Source organism: Spinacia oleracea, chromosome 6 (genome assembly GCF_020520425.1).
Source record: "Spinacia oleracea cultivar Varoflay chromosome 6, BTI_SOV_V1, whole genome shotgun sequence".
Classification (NCBI taxonomy): domain Eukaryota; kingdom Viridiplantae; phylum Streptophyta; class Magnoliopsida; order Caryophyllales; family Amaranthaceae; genus Spinacia; species Spinacia oleracea.
Genome location: NC_079492.1, coordinates 133035420 through 133054816, shown reverse-complemented (window position 1 = coordinate 133054816; position 19397 = coordinate 133035420). Strand labels below are relative to the sequence as shown.

The window sequence follows — 19397 nt, the reverse complement described above, 5'->3', positions numbered from 1 at the left end:
TTGATGAAAGACCTAACCTCAAAAGACGAAGATAATGAGAAGGAACCAAGTAGCTAGCTCTTATTTTGATGTCCAAAATTAAAATAAAAATTAAAATTAAAATAATTTTTTTAATAAAAACTCTAACCATAGACATTAATATAACAACATAAACTGCATGACCTACTTATTTATACTCCGTACTAGCAGTAGCCCCTACAAGAACCACAACCCCACTAGCTTTAATAAGCTTTCCCCATAATTAATAACAAGCTTTAATAACCTATTTCAATCTACCTATACCTTATGCCTCCCCCTAGATTTTACTTATTATGATCGAGAAGTGAGAACCCAAAAAATTTAGGGTTGGTATCTTTTTTACAAATGTATCATCCATAAAGTGGAAACACCTCAGCTCAAGTGCTCAATCTCATTTGTTTGTCGAGTGTGCGATTGTGGATGACATTTTTCCTACTCTGCCACCCGTTGGAACCTGATTAGATTTTTTATTTTCTTTTTCTTTTTCTTTTAGGTTAAGTTCGTGCTTTTTTTTTTTTCCTTTTATCTTATGTCAAAAAAAATAAAAGAAAGGGAAAAAATAAATAAATCTCCATCTAAGCTTAATCTTAGTCCTTAGTAGATATGTATATTGGGTGGGTCAAGTCAGGATTGTTGCGGGTTAAAAATGTGTCTAGTCTTAAGTTCACCTTGAAAAGGTTCTTATATGACGGATTAAATTGAGTTCATAATAGACGTATAATAAACAAGCAAGGAGAAATGAAAAATAAAAATAAAGAGTCAACTATAAACAAATGTAAATACGGAGTACAATTCAATCTATACGTATAATAATTTTGTTTTCATAATTATTTTTAAATCCAAAGTAGTGTAGTACTCAGTATAAGCGATCCTTGTTAGCTACGGTTCGTTGGGGATGGAGATTTCCAATTTCCGTTATTGTTGCTCTCCATCTACAACGATTACAAGTGGTAGCAAAACCGACCATAGTTAAAAAGTTATATGAACAGATGAAGCAGAAATGTACATGTGGAATAACAAGAGTTGAAAGAAAGAAACACGTAAGAAGTTGCCAACGAGACAACGACACCCAACTCAGTTAGTCAACAGTGCTATTTCCCTAAACCCCATAACATACTACCATCACCTACTACCTTCATATACTCTTATTTTATTATTATTATTATTTTATTATTTTATTATTTTACATTTCTACACCCCACTAAAAACCAAAATGAAATACAAACAACATTTTTACTTTCTTTTACATAAAATAAAATAAAATAAAATAAAAACCACAATTAAAATAATAAAAACGCACGTCTATCATCAATGGACTATGACTCTCCTCGATTATATATATAAACACCCGACTATGTGTGACTCCCCCCATTTATTAATACGGACTACTCCTTCTTCCCTTCCTTACTTCTTCACCACCAAATATCGTGACCCTCACTCACACTTCCTTTCTCCCTCTCTTTTCTCTCTCCTCTAAACAAAACAAAACAAACTGCCATGGATATGGAGGCTATGGAGCTCAGTAAGATGACAATGGAGATATTCTCCAAGCTTGAGCAACAATGGCTCTCCAACAGTAATACTAATAACGGTATCAACGCTAATAAGAAAGCCAGGATACTCAGTATTGACGGCGGAGGAACCTCTGCCGCTGTTGCTGTCGCCTTTTTGGTCCATTTGGAGGACTCCATTCAGGTGAAAACCGGCGATCATAATTTAAGGATCGCCGATTTTTTCGATATTGTTGCTGGAACTGGTGTCGGCGGTCTTCTCGTTGCGTTTCTCACGGCGGCTGACTCTAATGGCAGGCCTATGTTTACGGCCAAGGACGCCGCTAAGTTTCTCGTTGGAAATTTCTCGGCGATGTTCAAGCCGAAGCGCGGGGGAATCCTTCGTCGCCGGAAAACTCGTCGGTGCTCGAGCGAAAGCCTCGAGAAGGTTCTACGAGGTGTTTTCTCGAAAAACGGGAAGAAGACTCCGATGACGCTGAAGGACACTTGTAAGCCGATCCTAATCCCGTGCTATGACCTCAACACATCTGCGCCGTTTGTTTTTTCACGCGCTGCTGCAAGCGCATCGGAGTGGTCGTCGTTGGACTTCGACCTCTGGAAGGTGTGTCGCGCTGCAATGGCGACGCCGTCGGTGTTTGAGCCGTTTGAGTTGACGTCCGTTGACGGTAAAACGACGTGTAACGGCGTTGATGGAGGTTTAGTTATGAATAACCCGACGGCTGCTGCGGTTACTCATGTGTTGCACAATAAGGTTGATTTTCCGTCGGTTAACGGAGTTGAGGATTTACTAGTGTTGTCGTTAGGTAACGGAACATTGAGTAGTGGAAGCGTGAGTGGTAAAAACGGAGAGTGTTCAACTGACTGTGTGGTTAATATTGCGGTTGACGGTGTTTCCGAGACAATTGATCAAATGCTAGGCAACGCTTTCTGTTGGAACCGTAACGATTACATTCGTATTCAGGTAATTTTCGTTTATTTTCAGTCATATTCATGGTTGTTTACGATTTAATTACCATTAATATCGAATTTGTTATGAAGAAATCGATTAAAACATTAACCAGTTTGGTAGATAGGTTAACCATTCGAAATACTACGACATTAATAAACTCAACAGTTATGTGTATAATGGAGCATGGAGTTATAAATTTGGATGAGACAGCAATTTATATTTGAGACCGACGACGGTCGACAACTTTATCAATTATGTTATGTGTAATAATTGTGCAATAGCATAATTCACGGATTTTCTGTTTTAAAATAATTATGCCGACACTTTTGCTAAAGAGGAAAATAGAAAGCATAAAAAGAAAATACCACTGTATTTAATTTTTATAGCACATTGTTTATTTATACTGTTGTGTCACTAATGGTATGTCTTTTTCAAACAAAACAAATGGTATGTCAGTAATTTATACATGCGTTTTAAGTACTGATTCGTAGTACTATGGTAGATGAATGTAATTGAACGTGTTGAGTACTGTAAATCTTGAGTGCATTTGTACTAATGTCGGTGTTAAAATGTACCTTACAGGCAAATGGTCTTGGAGGATTAGCACCAACAACAATGGAAAAGGTATTGAAGGAGAAAGGTGTGGAGTCCCTAACGTTCGGCGGAAAACGTCTTTTGGCGGAGTCGAACGGGGAGAGAATCGAGGCATTTGCACAACGCTTAGTTACTGCATCAGGGAAGAGCAGTCTGCCACCTAGTCCTTACAAATCTCTGAGTCCAATGCTTGATGGCCGTTAATTAAGGCGATAAATCACATTTTGTTTATGAATCCTATCTGTCATTAGTTAGTAGTGTTTTTTGTGCCCCGGAAATGGTGGTGGTGTAGAATATAGATGCAGTTTGTAATATGAAACCTACCTCAGGCTTAAGTTACCTGCTACTAACTCTTTACTCTTGTGTATGCCATACTAGTACTAGATGTGTCAAGTCTATGACCTATATAATACTCTAAACAGAGCCTCTGTAAGCTCTATCTAACTATGTAATTTAAATTTTCTTTCGTTTTTTTGTAATCGAAGCGAGAAATTTAGGGTCAACCAGATCCAGATTAGTAATCGAATTCCCTGTGTCTTTCTCTTGTGTTTCCGCTGATTTGATTCAGCTAGATCACGTAAATTGTGGATTGATTCTTGGGTTAATAAACCCTGTTTTCTGTTGCATGTGTGACGAGAGTTCACAGAATCACAGCTCAGGTGTTACCGTGTTATTAGTACTATAAATAAAGGCTTGATGAAGACCAGTCAGAACCAAATCGATGCGTTCAGTTAATTTTAAGTTATAATCTAGGTCAAACGGTTGAACCCTTTGTTGAAGCACACTTTCTTAGTTAAAGGTAATATAAAATAAATATTGTATACCGGATTAAAAATTACGGAAATTTCATGAAATACCCCCGAGTTTTACCATTATTCACCAAACGCCCATCAAGTTTCAATAATTCATAAAATACCCCTCACAAATGACTTAATACCCCAAATACCCTTTCATGACGTCATCATCCTTAATTAACTCAATTAACATCTAATTAACCCATCCATTTACCCATTTTTCCTAACTAACCCATTTTTTTCCCTAATCAACACATCTTCGATCTTCCTCTCCCTTCTCCACCGCCTCTTCTTCCTATGCCCTTCCTTCTTCCATGACCTTTACTCCATGGCTACCCCACCTTGCACCGCCCAAATTACATTTCCCCTCTCTTCTACTGCACCATTGTTGTTGCTACTATTTTAGCAATTCAATTCAATTTAATATGTAATTGGTAATTAATTAATTAGTTGAAGAATTTGGTTTCTGGAGCTTTTGACGAGGTGGCTTAGTTTTTCCAATTTGGCTTGACAACAAACGGTTGCGATTAAGGATTTGTTTGTTTGTTTAATGGAAACCTTAATTGGTTAGAGACTTTTGGTTTGCGAGTTTCTGATATGTGAGTGTGAATTTTTGATTAATTTGCCTCCATGAAGAACTTTCCCACCTCGAAAGGTTGACCCATACAAAGGAGTTATCTACTTAGCTCCACCAACACACTCCACTCCGTCACCATCTTCACCCCTTACAACCTTCGCCAGCCATTTTCAGAATTTGAGCCTCCCGCAACTTTTTACAATTTTTCAATTTAATTGATTTTGGCAGTTGGTGAGGAGGAGAGGTTCAACACAGAGGTTGGAGGCGGCGACAATGTTGTTGTTCTTGCTATTTGACGGAGTTTTGAGGGAGATGTCGGAGTTGTTGATGGAGCTAGATTTGTCGCGGTAGAAGAGAGAGAAATGAGTTGGTGGTGCAGCCGAAAACCGAAGAAAACCAGTCGCCGACCTCTCTTGCTTCCACCGTAACTGCTAATGTTGTTATTGTTGCTTGGCGACGACGGTGGTGGCTGGAAAGTCGACAGCCCTCTCCCTCGCCGGAAAATCAAACTCCGGTGGATTTCTTGAGGTGGGCGGTGGGTTAATGGAAGAAGGAAGGGGAGAGAGAAAAGAAAAAGAAATGGGTGGGTTAATGGGTTAATGGGTGGGTTAATGGGGAATTAGGTGGGTAATTTGGAATTAGGGGGATAATTAAGGAATAGGTGGGTAATTAGATCGTAATTGGTAGTTAATTAGGGATGATGACGTCATGAAGGGGTGTTTGGGGGTATTACGTCATTTGTGAGGGGTATTTTATGAATTATTGAAACTTGATGGGCGTTTGGTGAATTATGGTAAAACTCGGGGGTATTTCATGAAATATCCGTAAAAATTATCCGAATAAAATGTAAAAATTATCTATTTTTAGTGATAAATTTTTTCATTTTAATAAAAATTATTCTTTTAAAATCAGTAATATTGTATAAAGATAATCAATTTTAACCTTTTAAAATGTTAATTCATCATTTTTTTCATAATATAATCAAAATATATTAAAAGTTGCAAAAAAAAAGGTAAAAATTATCTCGATATACAATAACTTTATTATATACCTTGTGCGGCACAAGATTGTTTATGGTAGAACAGCAAGTTGGTAGATTGATTAAGGTCCGTTAATTACGGGAAAATAGGAATCAATAAAAGATATTTGTTTTCTGCAGTTAATAAAGCAGTAAAGTGGGCGTCCCTGTAGATGTAGCATGTAGTACTATAGTACTAGTCCAGTACTTAATGTGTTAGAAACTGAAAAATGGCCACATCTTGTCAGATATGTCTGAAAATTACCTCCACATTCCACAGCGTATGTCTCCTTTTGACTTGGATTAACTTTACCGTGAATATGCAGTCTTTAAACGAAAAAGAGATTCAACAAGCACTCATCATAACCACCGATGACTAAAATTACCATGTTCATAAAGAACCTCCTTAGACCCGACTACCCGACTGATAGTACGGGCATTATCTGAACCTCCTTAGACCCGACTAATAGCAAGAGAATACGGGCATCATCGAGTTTGCCCGTAACACTCTTCAGTCTTCACTCTTTGTATAGGTCTAACTGTCTAAGCTTCGGAGTACTTAGTATTAGCTGACTTGAAAATATAAGGAAAATGTTACTTTATGGTTTTACAGCAAGTACTAAAGTGAAAATGGGGAGGAACAGATAATTTGCAGACTTAGATCCGATCTTAATCTTCAACTAGTACAACATAGGATCCTTGTATCAGATTATCAAGATCTATGAACATAAAAACAACAACATGGGCAGCTTTATTTTTATACCAAATATATCTGAAGGAGATCATACAGTGTGATTAGCTGTGGGAATCAGAAGCTTCAATAAGATTTTGTAACTAATAAATACTTCTTCTACGGAGTTAAGAGACAAAACAAGGCAACATGTGATACCAAATGTGAATGCTGCTCGCCATGATAACAAAAAAAAAAACCTCCGACTGTCGGTTTCAAAAATAAAAATTAACTGTCACATCGCCCCAATCTGATAAAAAATGTCTTCCTCTATTAGAAGTAGGGGTACGTTTGGAAATCTAACCATAATATCTTTCGATATCTTTGAATATGGTACATGGGGGACTATTGTTTCCGTAACAAATGAAGTTGTATAACATCAAATTTGTGATTCTAGATTTGACAGGATTTGGTATCCCATAATGAAAAGATATGAATCTTGTACAGGGGCCAACCATATGTATCACAATCACCCCAAAGATATTTCATTCGACGGTGAAAAGGAAGGTTGGAGGGGACAGGGATTTAAGCTGGGTTACATGTCTTCCTCAATCAAGTACACCGACAGCTCGAATATACGAAAATCAAATAGAGTTTGATCATCTAAGCATAAACCTATAGGCTATAGTTGAGTTCACAACTCTGCTAGTTTAGCATGGATAGCTTGCTAAATGTAATATATCAGAGCAAACCTAACTGGAATAGAATATCTTATCTTATCTTATCTTTTCCGACGATATGCATGCATGATGCATCCCTGGTTGTCTACAATCTTCACATACCTCCTCGGAAACCTGTCTAACTTCCTGGATATGCTGGGGGGAGGGGGAATCTACCAACATAATTCAGCAACATAATAACATAACTAAAACTAGCAACGTCACAAATACATCTAGATAACATGTCAAACAATCCAAGTTGTTTGGTTAAGAACATAAGAAACATCCTATTACACAGTAATATATCATTCAATTTTCATACCCTGGCATGAAACTGGATTACATACAAACTTGAAAGACACCTAAGCTTAAAAACGCACTTTGCGTTAAAAGTTCCCCTCTAATTCATTGTATGAAAAGTACTGACTATTTAAATCTCTAACCAAGAAAAACACAACCTTCATCTTAGCACACTGATGCGAGTTTGATTTAGATAAGTTGCAGTTGTCCACCTCCGATCATTAACATATACAGTAAACGAGTACAAATAACCATCTTCTAATCGATGTCTTGATCCATGACAATAACACAGAAGTATCCTATATCCCAAGAAAATCCGCTTTCACTATTAGTCGCCAGTGGTGTTGCCTCTCATAAATAATCAAATAAATTCATATTTGTGTTCATGAACTAGTTGCCACAAACAAACAAAATCCCAATAATTCAGCAAGGCAATAATGGGAGCATCAACAACCTCACAGCTGCCAACAGCTACTGGATAACAATTTTGGTAGCAACCACTTACCAGAGTTTAAACACTTCAATGCAGCTCAACTTATTTCTTTATACTTCTTCACACAGGACTTGCCATAAGAAACATTTTCTCCGTCCAAAGGCAGCTGGATGGGAAAACAAGAAACAATTCATCAAATATTGCAACCAACATTAACAAATAGAAAATGGGTAAAATCATGGATGATATTAAATAAAAGCAACCTTTCTGGGATCTTTGTCCAAAAAAGCAGATATCTTTACAAACTTTAAATTGAGCAAATAGAGCCTTGCTTTTCTACTCACTAAATACTAGTCAAATAAGCAAAATAAGACAACAGGTCAACAGCACACCCCCCCCCCCCCCCCCCCCCCCTCCCCCCAAAAAAAAAAACAGAAATGAACAACCATCATCTTTTTAGATTCACAGACAAATTGAGTAGAAGGTATAATAGCTTCAAAACCATCACAAGGGCCCTCCTGGAATCTCTTTTAATGTAAACCTACATGCAACCAGGAGAATTTTCTACTCATTCAAACATTGTCTTTCAGCACACGCCGGCACAATCTTATAGCTTCAAGGTGGATTACAATCAATACCTGGTGTTGACAACTTGCAGCAAGTATCAGCCATCATCCATTTCGTAATAAGCTTTCCTAGGATTTGGGTACTGTTACACTAAGAATCTTGACATCTTGGTATGGCTTGTCATCTCGGTCAGTCTTCACTTTCTCTAAGGCCTGTGTGAAAGTGAGAAACAAAATGATTGTTAAATTTAACACTATAGATGGTTTGTTATGTTAGGGTAAAATAAAAAAATCATAACAAATCATGTGTGCTCAAAGCCTCAAACAACCATCAGTACAGGAAATTGACAAGAGTGTCCAGTCATACCTGTACAACGTCCATTCCTTTGACGACTCTACCAAACACTGTATGTTTGTTATCTAGCCATGGAGTGGCTACCGTGGTTATGAAAAACTGTGAACCATTAGAATTTGAACCAGCATTTGCCATAGAAACTGTGAAGGGCCTGTCATGCCGCAAACTGTAGAGCATATGCAAATGATACATCGTGTAAATGACAAGATACTAACATATTTCAGTTACAAAAAAATACATGAGTAAATGAGCACTGGCGGTCTGGTGCCCTGCATCCATGCATCCATGATACATAATTAAAAAGTATCTTCATTGTGACAATGTCAACAAAAAAGTTAATTTTAGAGTCCAATCTTCAAAATCAATTATCACCACCACATAAATAAGCGCAGAGATAGAAACTATTTCCTTCATAACTTCAACAAAAATATTGTATTGAATATTCCCCTTGTTTCAAATTATATAAAAGCCAATTCTTTTGTTTCATAATTATATACTTTAGAAAAAAATCCAAATTTGTTAGTTAAAATCCAGCGGTAACCTTAAAATCCTTTAAATCCTAAATCTGTGTGCATTACAAAACCAGTGCAGCACATAAACAGACAGTTATGACTATGAGAAGGCGAAAACAGAGTAGAATCACCTGCAGTAAACCTACGGAATTATTGAGGAATAACCTTCTGAGAGTCTTATATAGGGTTCAACAGTTAAGTAATAAAGAGAACGTTTTGTCCCTCCTCCCTCCCTCTTTTTTATCAGGGTGGGAGGCAAAAAAATTAGCCAACAAAGCTTCAGGAATCAACTCTTTTCAACTAAATGTTCCACTTATGAGCAGTGTATAAAAAAGCGCAAAGCGCACTAAAGCGTTATGAGTCCTAGAGCTTAAGCGCAAAGCGCAAGCGCAAGGCGCAGGCTTCATCGAAGTGAAGCGCACTTTTTAAGAATTAAAGATTTTTACTATTATGAATATATATCTTACTAAAATAACCACAAAAATATATAAACATCAGATTTGCTTCCAAAAATATATTACTCCTTGCTTTAACAAAAATAAAGCATATAACATAGTCTTTATCCAGAAGGTAGAAGCTAGGGTCGGCTGTTGTGACGGTTGTCTTCTCTTTTCTTCTTTTTTGGACTGTTGGTATATTTTCTATTGTTAAGGATTAATAGGGAGTGGTCCAAAACACAATAATAACATATAAAAAAGCTTTCAACGTAAAGTAATAATAATAATAATAAAAAAAATCAATGAAGCGCCAAAAGCGTGCTTATTGCACTTCGCGGGCTTCATGCGCTTAAGCGCGCTTCGGCGGGCTTAATCACAAGAGCTTTGCTCAAACCTAATTAAGCGTTTTGCCCTAGAGCTTCGAGCTTCAGGGCTTAAGCGTGCTTTAAGCGCGCTTTTTTAAACACTGCTTATGAGTCCTTTTCTAGATTAATTAGAAAAAGAATGATGAATAAATCTACTAGCAGCCCATACACATGAGAAATAAGAACTGGATTCTGGATGAAGTCAGAGATACCAACATGCATTAAACATACCTTTTGTGAAATTCATCCTCAAATTCCCTTCCCCAAATTGATTGGCCACCAGTTCCATCTCCAAGTGGATCTCCAGTCTGTACCATGAAACCTTTGATGACACGATGGAAAATTAGATTATCATAATAACCATTTCGACAATGCGTGGTAAAGTTCTCCACAGTTTTTGGACATTCTTCTGGATAGAGCTTCAAGTAAATATCTCCCATTGTGGTGTTTAGGATCTACGTCAGAATCAAAAGATGGGGTGAGCAAAGCAGCCACCAAAAAGGATCATCAATTAAAGACTTAAATTTGTAACTAAAGCTCCAAAAACCATCAATCAATTTCATATAATCTAAATATTTACAAGAGATAGGAGAAAAACATGCAGGATGTTTAAGTTGACCAGCAAAAAGATTGGGAGACATCTTCAGCAGAATATGTTGACACATATGCATGTTTCTTGTTAGTTGGAAGCTGAAAATGTGTGCTGAGGCAGGAGACCTTGCTAAAAAAAAAAAGCAATGGTAACTTACCACATTGTCCGGAAGAGATGTGGTAGATGATCTTCCTAATTCTGACACAGCCAGGAGTTCATCTGCAGGAGGTTTTTCGTTAAATACATCCCGCCCTTTAGTGGCATCTTCAGTTTCCTCTGGCTCTCTACGACTGAGTCAGGCAATATCTTGAATGAGAATTTGATCTATAGTTCCATATACTAAACTTCCCCTCAAGCTCCAACATATGAAGGAATGAGGCTAAAAGATGAGAAAGATTTACAAAGAATAAAACGAATTCGATGCATTGAGAACGTACCTAAACAAATATAGTCTATGTTTTCTGAATGCACAACACAACAAAGTTGGATCTATCAAGGGGTCTTTGCTTTCATTAACATTAGCAGCAGCTGTAGGTATTTTTCTCGCTCTTTTACTACTTCGGTCACCTTGATACAGGGCAATCCTCAAAAACCTGTCATTACTTTCCACCTTCCCAAGAATCCGCGCTACAGAATTAGTGTGCAAATTTACCACCTGGGACATACATATGGATCCATAAAAATATATCTCATAGAAATATTTAACATATTCAGATAGCAGTTCTTCTCATCAGCCTAATGCAAACAGTGAATATGCATCTAACATAATTTGTTACGTACTTTAATCCCGAGGAGCGTAGCATAGATCAGAAAGTTTGAGCTTTCGTCAAAGACCGCATTTGGTTGAGGAACAGCCTCTGTTTGCTCAATTTGCTTTTCAACAGCCATTCGTCTTCCAAAATCAATGGCCTCCAGACGATACATAGGAGCATCACTTCTTTGTAGATCTTGAGCAACCTAATTAAAAAAGCTCATTACATCAGTAGAAAAATAAGAAACACAGGTTAAAAATTGACATTCATATAAAACAATTGGAGTTGTAGTTTCCAATTATAACCCTACCTCAAGTGATTCATCATAAACTCGCCTCAATTTACCAGTCCTATACCAAAATACACGTATTCTGCGATCAGGTGATGTAACAGAAAACTGCATACCATCAGGACTCACCTAACGATAAACAATAATCACAAGTCAGAATGGCACAAGGGAACAAAAATTACTCTTCATATCACACACATCAGATCAAAATTGTCCTCCTAAGAAGAAAGATTACAGAGCATAAGCAAAACCCAGAATATCATGCATGACTTCAAATGCAGTAAAAGGAAATGGGCTGAAAAAGATAATGCTAATATGTTTTACAAATATTGGAGGAAATATGTACCTCTATTGCAGAAACAGTTGTTTTACACTTCACCATTTCAAAAAGATTTGTATCAGTTTTCAGCTTGAAATTGATACTGCAAGTAGGGAATGAAAACTGTAAGGGACAGCTTTCTAGTTTCAAAGCATGGGAGGTAACCTTCTCTGTTAACACCTCTGTTCCTAAATGTTCTTGACGCTTTGGAATATGTGTTCAAAGTTAGAAAACATTGACCATGAATTCTCACAATCATATATTTCAAAACATTATCATGTTGGATCTTGTTAGATTTGCCTGGATATATATTTTCAAAATATCAACTTTTATAATTTGTTATCATTTGAAATTGGACATACTAACGGTTAAGTATATTGCATTGGAGTCCATGCAAACAGTGAGTGTGAAGAACATTTAGGAACAGAGGTAGTATAAAGAATTAAAGAATACATGAGAAGTCAATTTGCGCTTAGATGCATACTATGTCCAAAAGGTTAAAACATACAGAAAAAGACACCTTTTACTTAACACTTGGATTTTATCAAATAATAGCCTAGGAAGGGAGGTGGGAAGACACCATACAGTCAATAACACTTTCTCTTCCACGAGTTCTTGTTCCCTCCCCTCTCCTAGCCCCACCTCCCCCCTGGTCACTTCTTGACTTGAGACTTACAAGACCTAAATACATGCATACAAACAATAAAGTAGATTTCCAAGTTTTCCAACAATTGATGTAGATAATACGGTCAAAACATATAAGAGGCTTTTCAAATATTTTATGTTGAGCCTCATCATGGTCATATATAAATCAACTGCAGAAAACAAGAAAAGGGAGTGTTCTTACAAAAGATAGACTAACATAGGCGAAGGCGCACAATGAAGAACGACATATAATGCTGTAATTGGTAGCTTGGGGAATATGATGAGAAGTAGTTAATGTAGGGAGGGAGTAAAAGGAGGCAGAATATGAATTATGAAGGAGACTAGTGAGAGTGAAAAATAAGCAGAAAATTCTGAGGGCTTAATTTAGCTCTTTGGGACAATTGGGAGTCCAGTCACGCGAAGGTTTGGGATTGTAACACACTAACACCATTGTTGATGATTAAATTGCACCAACTATCAAATAATTTCCACTTCTTTCTCTAAGCTTTTAATCTTTAAAATCCAATCTACTACAAAGAGTACTGGAATCCATCAATGCGTGGTAGTAAAGATGCATTTCAAAGCTATTACAAAATCTGAACAAGCTTGAATGCAACAGAATAATCAAACAAATCAGCTGAACAAGTACATACCCACTTTCTGAAAAACCAAGTGTTGCAGGATCCCAGTACTCAAATATTCCCCTTGTATCTGCAGATATAACGGCATCAAATACAGGGTTGTACTTCATGACTTTAACTGGTCCAGCGTGTATCTGCAGATAGAGGAGTTTTAGAAACTAAAAGTATATACAAAAGAAGGGAAAGAAAAACAGTCTTTTTTTCTTCTCTCTCTCCCCCCCTCCCCCCCTTTCTTGTGTCACCTCATCTCTCTTCTTTGATGGCCACAAGCATCACGTTAGCTATTATGTATACCTTCTTTGAAATGATTGGTTCATTAGATCCAGCTCGTACATCATATATATGCACAAACGAAGAGTCACGATCACTGATGGCCAGCTTCGCTTTGATATCTCCTTGTTTGTAAACCCACTCCACAGCACCCGGGATATATGGTAAACGTATCATGACCATCATGTCGTAGTTCACCACATCATACACTTTCACAGAATGGTCACTGGAAATTGTAGAACAAAGCAAGCCATCAACACTAACCTGCAAAACTGGATTAAGTCAAGCTGAAGTCTGAAGACAATATAAGCTAATTATCCAAAATATTAGAAGTAATTGGAACAATCTGGTTATCATTAACTCACAGCTAATCCTTCAATGGGCCCAAGATGAGATCTAAAATGCTTTGCAAACTCCACCCCAGTTGGTTTCTTCTTCCAAAACTTCAGATGGCCTAAGGAAAATGGTACAATAAGTAGGAAGTAAAAATTTCCTCTAAGAAAAAAGTAGGTAAACAATTAAATTCAAAAAACAACTCATGTTACATGAGTTATCTCCTAAAACACATTGAATACTCGCGCTTAGTTACCAACTTACCATAGGATGCCAGATCAACTAAGTCACCATAATGCATAAGTAAATCCCATAGAGAGGATTAAGAAGCCAATACAAAATGTCAATGAGCACGATTCCGTGTAAATGGGGAACAAGTAATATCATGATGGTATTAGTTTTGAGAACACCAACATTTATTTTGAACTCGAAACAGAAACAGAAATAGAAAGAGATTCCTGACCAATTTATCAAAACCCTTTAAGTTATTTTTCAGGTGCAGGCTAACAGTTATCTTCATTTGACGTTCCATGACAATTATTCAGCAAGATTATTTCCAAATCAAAAGGCAAAATTTTATCAATACATTGTACAAATTCTGAAATGAATTACATGGTACAGCACTACACCCCATACACTGGGATAAATACCTCACTCACCACTACTATGAAGGGCGCATATGTTTAATCACACAATAAATCCAAGACCGACTTCATCTCCATGTATTCTGATTTATATATAGTGCGTTTATATCAATTATACATATCTATTTGATATCTATTTTCCCAGCCTTTAGACAGCATCTTCTTCCGTCATCTCTCTTCCTACCTCTTTCATCCATCTCTTAATGTGCTCCAGTCTCTCAAAAGCCACATTTGTAGGAAGGGCTGTGTTCGCTAAATCACACCATAAAACACTTTCCCAGGTTCTTGCATGGAATCTAGATTTAAGAGACTTAGCAGCAATCCACATCAACAAGTCAACGTGTATATAAAGGCTACGGGAATACAGGTTATTGCTTCTTTAGAAAAGATTGAATAAGCCTTCAATCCACAAGCCACACAATAGGGACTGTGATTGATTTGTTCGCTATTGTTGTTTAAGTCATAGCATTATATTTCCTAAATGTTTTGACTGGAAAGACGCCAATACTTGTACTTGGTAAGAGTATTCCTACAATTACGGATTTACGGGACAGGAAACGCCATGAGATACACCATCCTAAGATAGTGTGATCTACAAATCTGTCATACACATTGCCTCTGTAATGATAAACTTTTAGCCTCACTGCTTTTATAAGCTAAAACTACCCGAAAGATGGATTCACCAAAGCAAGCAACAGAGAATTCAAACCAACATAATATATAGATTGAAAACAAAAACAAGCAAGCAAGGCCATGTCACTCACCATCACAGCTCCCAGTTATGAAGAAATCAGCACAAGAAACCGCGACATGGGTGACTACATCTCGATGCATATAACTCTTCTCATACCTGTTCAAACACCAACACTCACAATGTAATTCTTCACCCAACATCCACCTCTCACCATCAAAATACAATCAGCCATCCAAAATTCAGGCAACATAACCCAGTTTAAATCAAAAAAATAATCTCAAAATAGTTTTCTTTGCACATCAAATTACATTGAAGACACTTGGGAATTAATTATTTGCACCACAACCATCTTTTCTCGACCAAAAAAAACCACTTTAGTTTAATTCCAAACCATCCCAAAGACCCCATCATTTCAATCAACAAAATTCCAAAAACCCTAAACCCAAAAGAGGAGGGAGAAAGAGATGAATTACATATTGGCGCAGGGGAGGGAATCAAGGTAAGCTTGCTCAAACTGAAGAGGTCGTTTAGCACGACGTTGTGGAGGAGGAGCTGGACCTACAGCCTCTTCTTCTCCTTCTCCTTCTTTTTCTGCTACTCCTTTATCCGGAGCTGCTTCTTCACCATTTTTTAGATTATTATTCTGGGTATCCGCAATTTCTGCCAATTTCCCATTTTCTTCAGCATCAATTTGTGGCTCCTCCATTAATCAGTATTTGGAGGTTTCTTTTGAATTTTCAGTGAAAATAATAATGGTGAAGAGAGTTCGAGCAATGTAGTGAAGTTTTGTTTTTTAATTTTTTTTAAAAGGAAGAAGAAGAAGAAAATGAGAGATGTTGATTACGATTTACAGGGTTATGTGGCTGGGCTATGGTCCAATAAATTAGGGCTTTTTGCAAGAAAACCATTTCACTCTTTTTGGGTTTGCATGTTGCCCTTTGACACTGTTTCAATCATTCCGGGTTTGCATGTTTGCACTTTGTGTCACCGCAAATTCTTATTTACCAGTAGTGTACAATAAATAAAATCACCTAAAATACTTTAAAGTTATTTAATTTTTGGTGATAATTTCTTTTCATTTTAATAAAAATTATTTCTTTCAAAATCACTAATATGGTATAAATCATTTAACTCTTTAAAATGTTTATCTATTAATTTTGGAAAAAATGATACTGACAGTCCTAACTATGGTCACTTCACTTTAAAATGTCTCAACTTTTGATTATTCTAGAGCGGTCTCAACTTTGAGGTGTGTTTTCTCAGAATGGTCCTTTAACTTAATTAAGCTGTTAATTAAGTTGATTTAAGCAGATCATACTATTCCATTAACTTCAATTAATTAAAAAGTATGATTATTGCATGAGAGATATGAGTCTTGATTAAGTAATTAGATAGCACTTAATTTTAACTAAGGGACCATTTTTGAAAAGAAGTCTCTATTGTTGGGACCACTATGAGATAATCAAAAGTTGGACCAAATCGGCCATAGTTGGGACCAACAATATCAATTTTTTCATTATTTTTTAAAATTATATATAAAAAATTAAAAAATAATAGAAACATGTGAAAAGTTACAAAAAAAACTGGGTAAAAGTTATATAGGTGTACAACAAATTTATTGTACACCTTGTGCGTGAAAGACCTTTTGTTTCAGTCTTTTTGGCTTATTAATTTTGGAGTAACTCAAAATTTCAGACTCGAGGTCTCGGAAAATACTCCATTTATCTCTTACACATGTTAAGCCCCTTTATGTTTGGCGTAAAACATTTTCAGTGAAAAATAATTTTCCACGGAAAATATTTATAAAGGAAAAACACAATTTCAAACTAATTTTCCTTTGTTTGGTTCCTTGCAAAAAAAAAATTCATAGAAAAAGGAAAATGGAAGAGGATGGAGGAAGATTGATAGGAAGAAGGAAGAGGGAGGTACGTAGGAAAAGTGCTTTCCTTCCTTTCAAATGGAAAACGTTTTTCTACCTTTGAGGTAAGGAAAATTGTGTCCCATCTCATGTCAAACCAAGGGGGAAAACGTTTCCCATGAAAACGTTTTACACCAAACCAAACACTCCATTAGTAACATACGGAGTAGGATTTAAGATGAGGATATATTAGGATATAGTTAAATCACGCTTCGTTCCTCCTTAAGTTATTTTTATTTGTTTTGTAGTAGCTAAATTTATGTTGTTTTTTATTTTATTTCTACAATATTTTCCTTTTTCGCATTCATGTGCTATAAGAAGGCAAACGTTGTAGATTGGCTAGCTAGTTGGGAATTGATCGAGAAGCTAAACTTGTGTTTTAGCAATGTTCATGTATGTGTAGGAAACTTGTTAGAAAAGGACTTAGTAGTGTAGGTTATGCAACGATTAGTTTTTTGTTGTTGTTTAACAAGCCTCTTTTTTGCTCCTGTAGAGTACAAGCTAAGTGTTATTTCCAAGTGAGATGTGAGGTGACCATATTTTAGGCTTCCATCCTACTAAAGTAGGTAGTAGTTGATATTAAGTAAGGCTTGTCCTAGTGGTAAAGTTTTGGCCTCATAACTTTGATGTTATGGGATAAAATCCCACCAGGGCGCTCTTTGGAGTGAGGATCTCCCTTATAATTCTCCATCATTTTCAATGAGTCTGACCTACAAATATGACTGGAAATACCACGTATCAATTCAGTAAGATATTTCATCTTATCATATTTAACCGAATAAGTGTTTTTCTAATTAGAATTATTCTTACCAAATTAAAATAGGCATTTAATAATTATTGGATTCTTTTGACTTGAAAAAAGTCATGAAAGTGGATGTTTTAATTTTTTGATGCTATTGAGGCAGAAGCCAAGAAATAAGGAAAGACGGGAATAAAAACTAAGCTAAAACAAAACAAAACACAATTATGCTAGCAAGGAACTAAACGCGGGAAAGCCACGCCTCGAACATCCTTTAATTTTCAAGTATCCTGTTGAGTTCTAATGTAGCTTCCTCAAGAATCTCCATACCACCGCCTCGGTCCACCCCTCGAATCGCAAGCCAATCCGCAGCACGGTTGCCTTCACGGAAGACATATCAATCTAAGACAACGTTTTATGAGGTGGGTACAACCACTGCAGTCTGCAGCTAGTCGAACCAGATCGAATAGCTTGCAAACATGTTAGATTATCTAGCTGGATTTCTAGTTGGCTTCCTTGAAGATTTCATGCTAGATCAAGGCCTCTAACCAACACCATTACCTCAACTCGAAAGGCGTTGCACTTGCCGAAGTTCGCTGACAAGGATGAGATGAATCCTCTAGTGATTGTTGCAAGCCATATATATATATGGCATGATTGATACGCGCAGCTGTAAGGGAATGAGCAGCACAAAGTTTGTGCTTTGCTGAATATGAAACCAACAATCTTGTTGTAAAATACTTCAATCTCCTTTTCTTTTCACATAGCCATTCATTGATTTCCTATTTTCCTATAACAATAACAATTTAAAAAAACTTTTGCAATCAAATAAATAAATAAAATGCTTTGTACATATAATAAAAACCATGTATTTCTATATGATCTACCCTTCTAACCTCCTTCCTCCACATGTCACTCCATGATTATGAACTAATTAATAAGAACTATGAAAGACTTTTGTGAAGTATTTGAAGAACAACACCAAGTGAGAACAATGTGATGGAGTATAAGATTGAAACTAACACACTATTTCACTCCTCTAATCCACTCCGCATATAACTTAACCTACAACCCACTCCGTGTTCGATGCTCATTTAACGAGATAATGATAATGGCATATTGTTGTTTGATTTTTCTATTTGTATTAATAATGCCTGATAGCATTCAAAACATACCATTTATGATATGATTTTCCCAACCTCCATCGATTGCAGACAAATGAAAAGGGCTAAATGAAAAGCGAGTAAAGACAAATGGTTAGTTTCTGAGAACCGCAATATAGCCTAAGCTAGCTATATTGTAAAGTGAAATATTATGTTTTTTTTGCTTTCATCACCATTATAAATCTGCTAACATAATCTGATTATTTATAATGCCTCGATATTCTTTGGACAATCCGGATTATTGCTAGGTACCTTAAATTAAACGGATATTTCATGAAATACCCCCGAGGTTTAAGTTAATTCACCAGGTACCCTCGTTGTTTCAGTAATCTACCAGGTACCCCTCAGGTTTCATTTTCTCGCATGACTTAACCCTGCCGTTAAGTGGCCGTTAGAAACTTTTTTTCACCAGGTACCCTCGTAATTTATTTCACCAGGTACCCCTGAGGTTTTTTAGATTTTCACCAGGTGCCCTTGTGCTTTATGGTAATTTCACCAGATACCCCTGCTCACCAACGGCTAGTTTTTTTTAAAAAAAACTAGCCGTTGGTAATCCTTCTCTATTTAAAGGGGGAGCCGC

The 19397-nt window shown here is 36.6% G+C and overlaps 2 protein-coding genes across 4 annotated transcripts; one reads left to right on the top strand and one right to left on the bottom strand.

Annotated features, from left to right (window-relative positions):
- Window positions 1-1383: 1383 nt before the first annotated feature.
- LOC110791671 (probable inactive patatin-like protein 9) lies at window positions 1384-3598 on the top strand. Its single transcript, XM_021996439.2, has 2 exons — window positions 1384-2490; window positions 3061-3598. The coding sequence occupies exons 1-2, from the start codon at window positions 1516-1518 to the stop codon at window positions 3274-3276; spliced, it is 1191 nt and encodes a 396-aa protein (XP_021852131.2). The 5' UTR covers window positions 1384-1515; the 3' UTR covers window positions 3277-3598.
- A 3473-nt stretch (window positions 3599-7071) lies between these two features.
- LOC110791670 (peptidyl-prolyl cis-trans isomerase CYP71) lies at window positions 7072-15813 on the bottom strand. Of its 3 annotated transcripts, none has more exons than XM_021996436.2 (15): window positions 15471-15813; window positions 15068-15153; window positions 13692-13780; window positions 13351-13590; window positions 13069-13190; window positions 11798-11873; window positions 11473-11580; window positions 11191-11367; window positions 10848-11065; window positions 10568-10700; window positions 10050-10273; window positions 8517-8670; window positions 8222-8362; window positions 7656-7749; window positions 7072-7540 (listed from the first exon to the last, which is right to left on the bottom strand). In XM_021996436.2, the coding sequence occupies exons 1-13, from the start codon at window positions 15701-15703 to the stop codon at window positions 8279-8281; spliced, it is 1944 nt and encodes a 647-aa protein (XP_021852128.1). In that variant the 5' UTR covers window positions 15704-15813; the 3' UTR covers window positions 7072-7540; window positions 7656-7749; window positions 8222-8278. The 3 variants fall into 3 exon arrangements, with proteins under 3 accessions (XP_021852128.1, XP_021852129.1, XP_021852127.1); XM_021996437.2 differs by having other exon boundaries at window positions 7072-7449; XM_021996435.2 differs by having other exon boundaries at window positions 7072-7749.
- Window positions 15814-19397: the final 3584 nt, after the last annotated feature.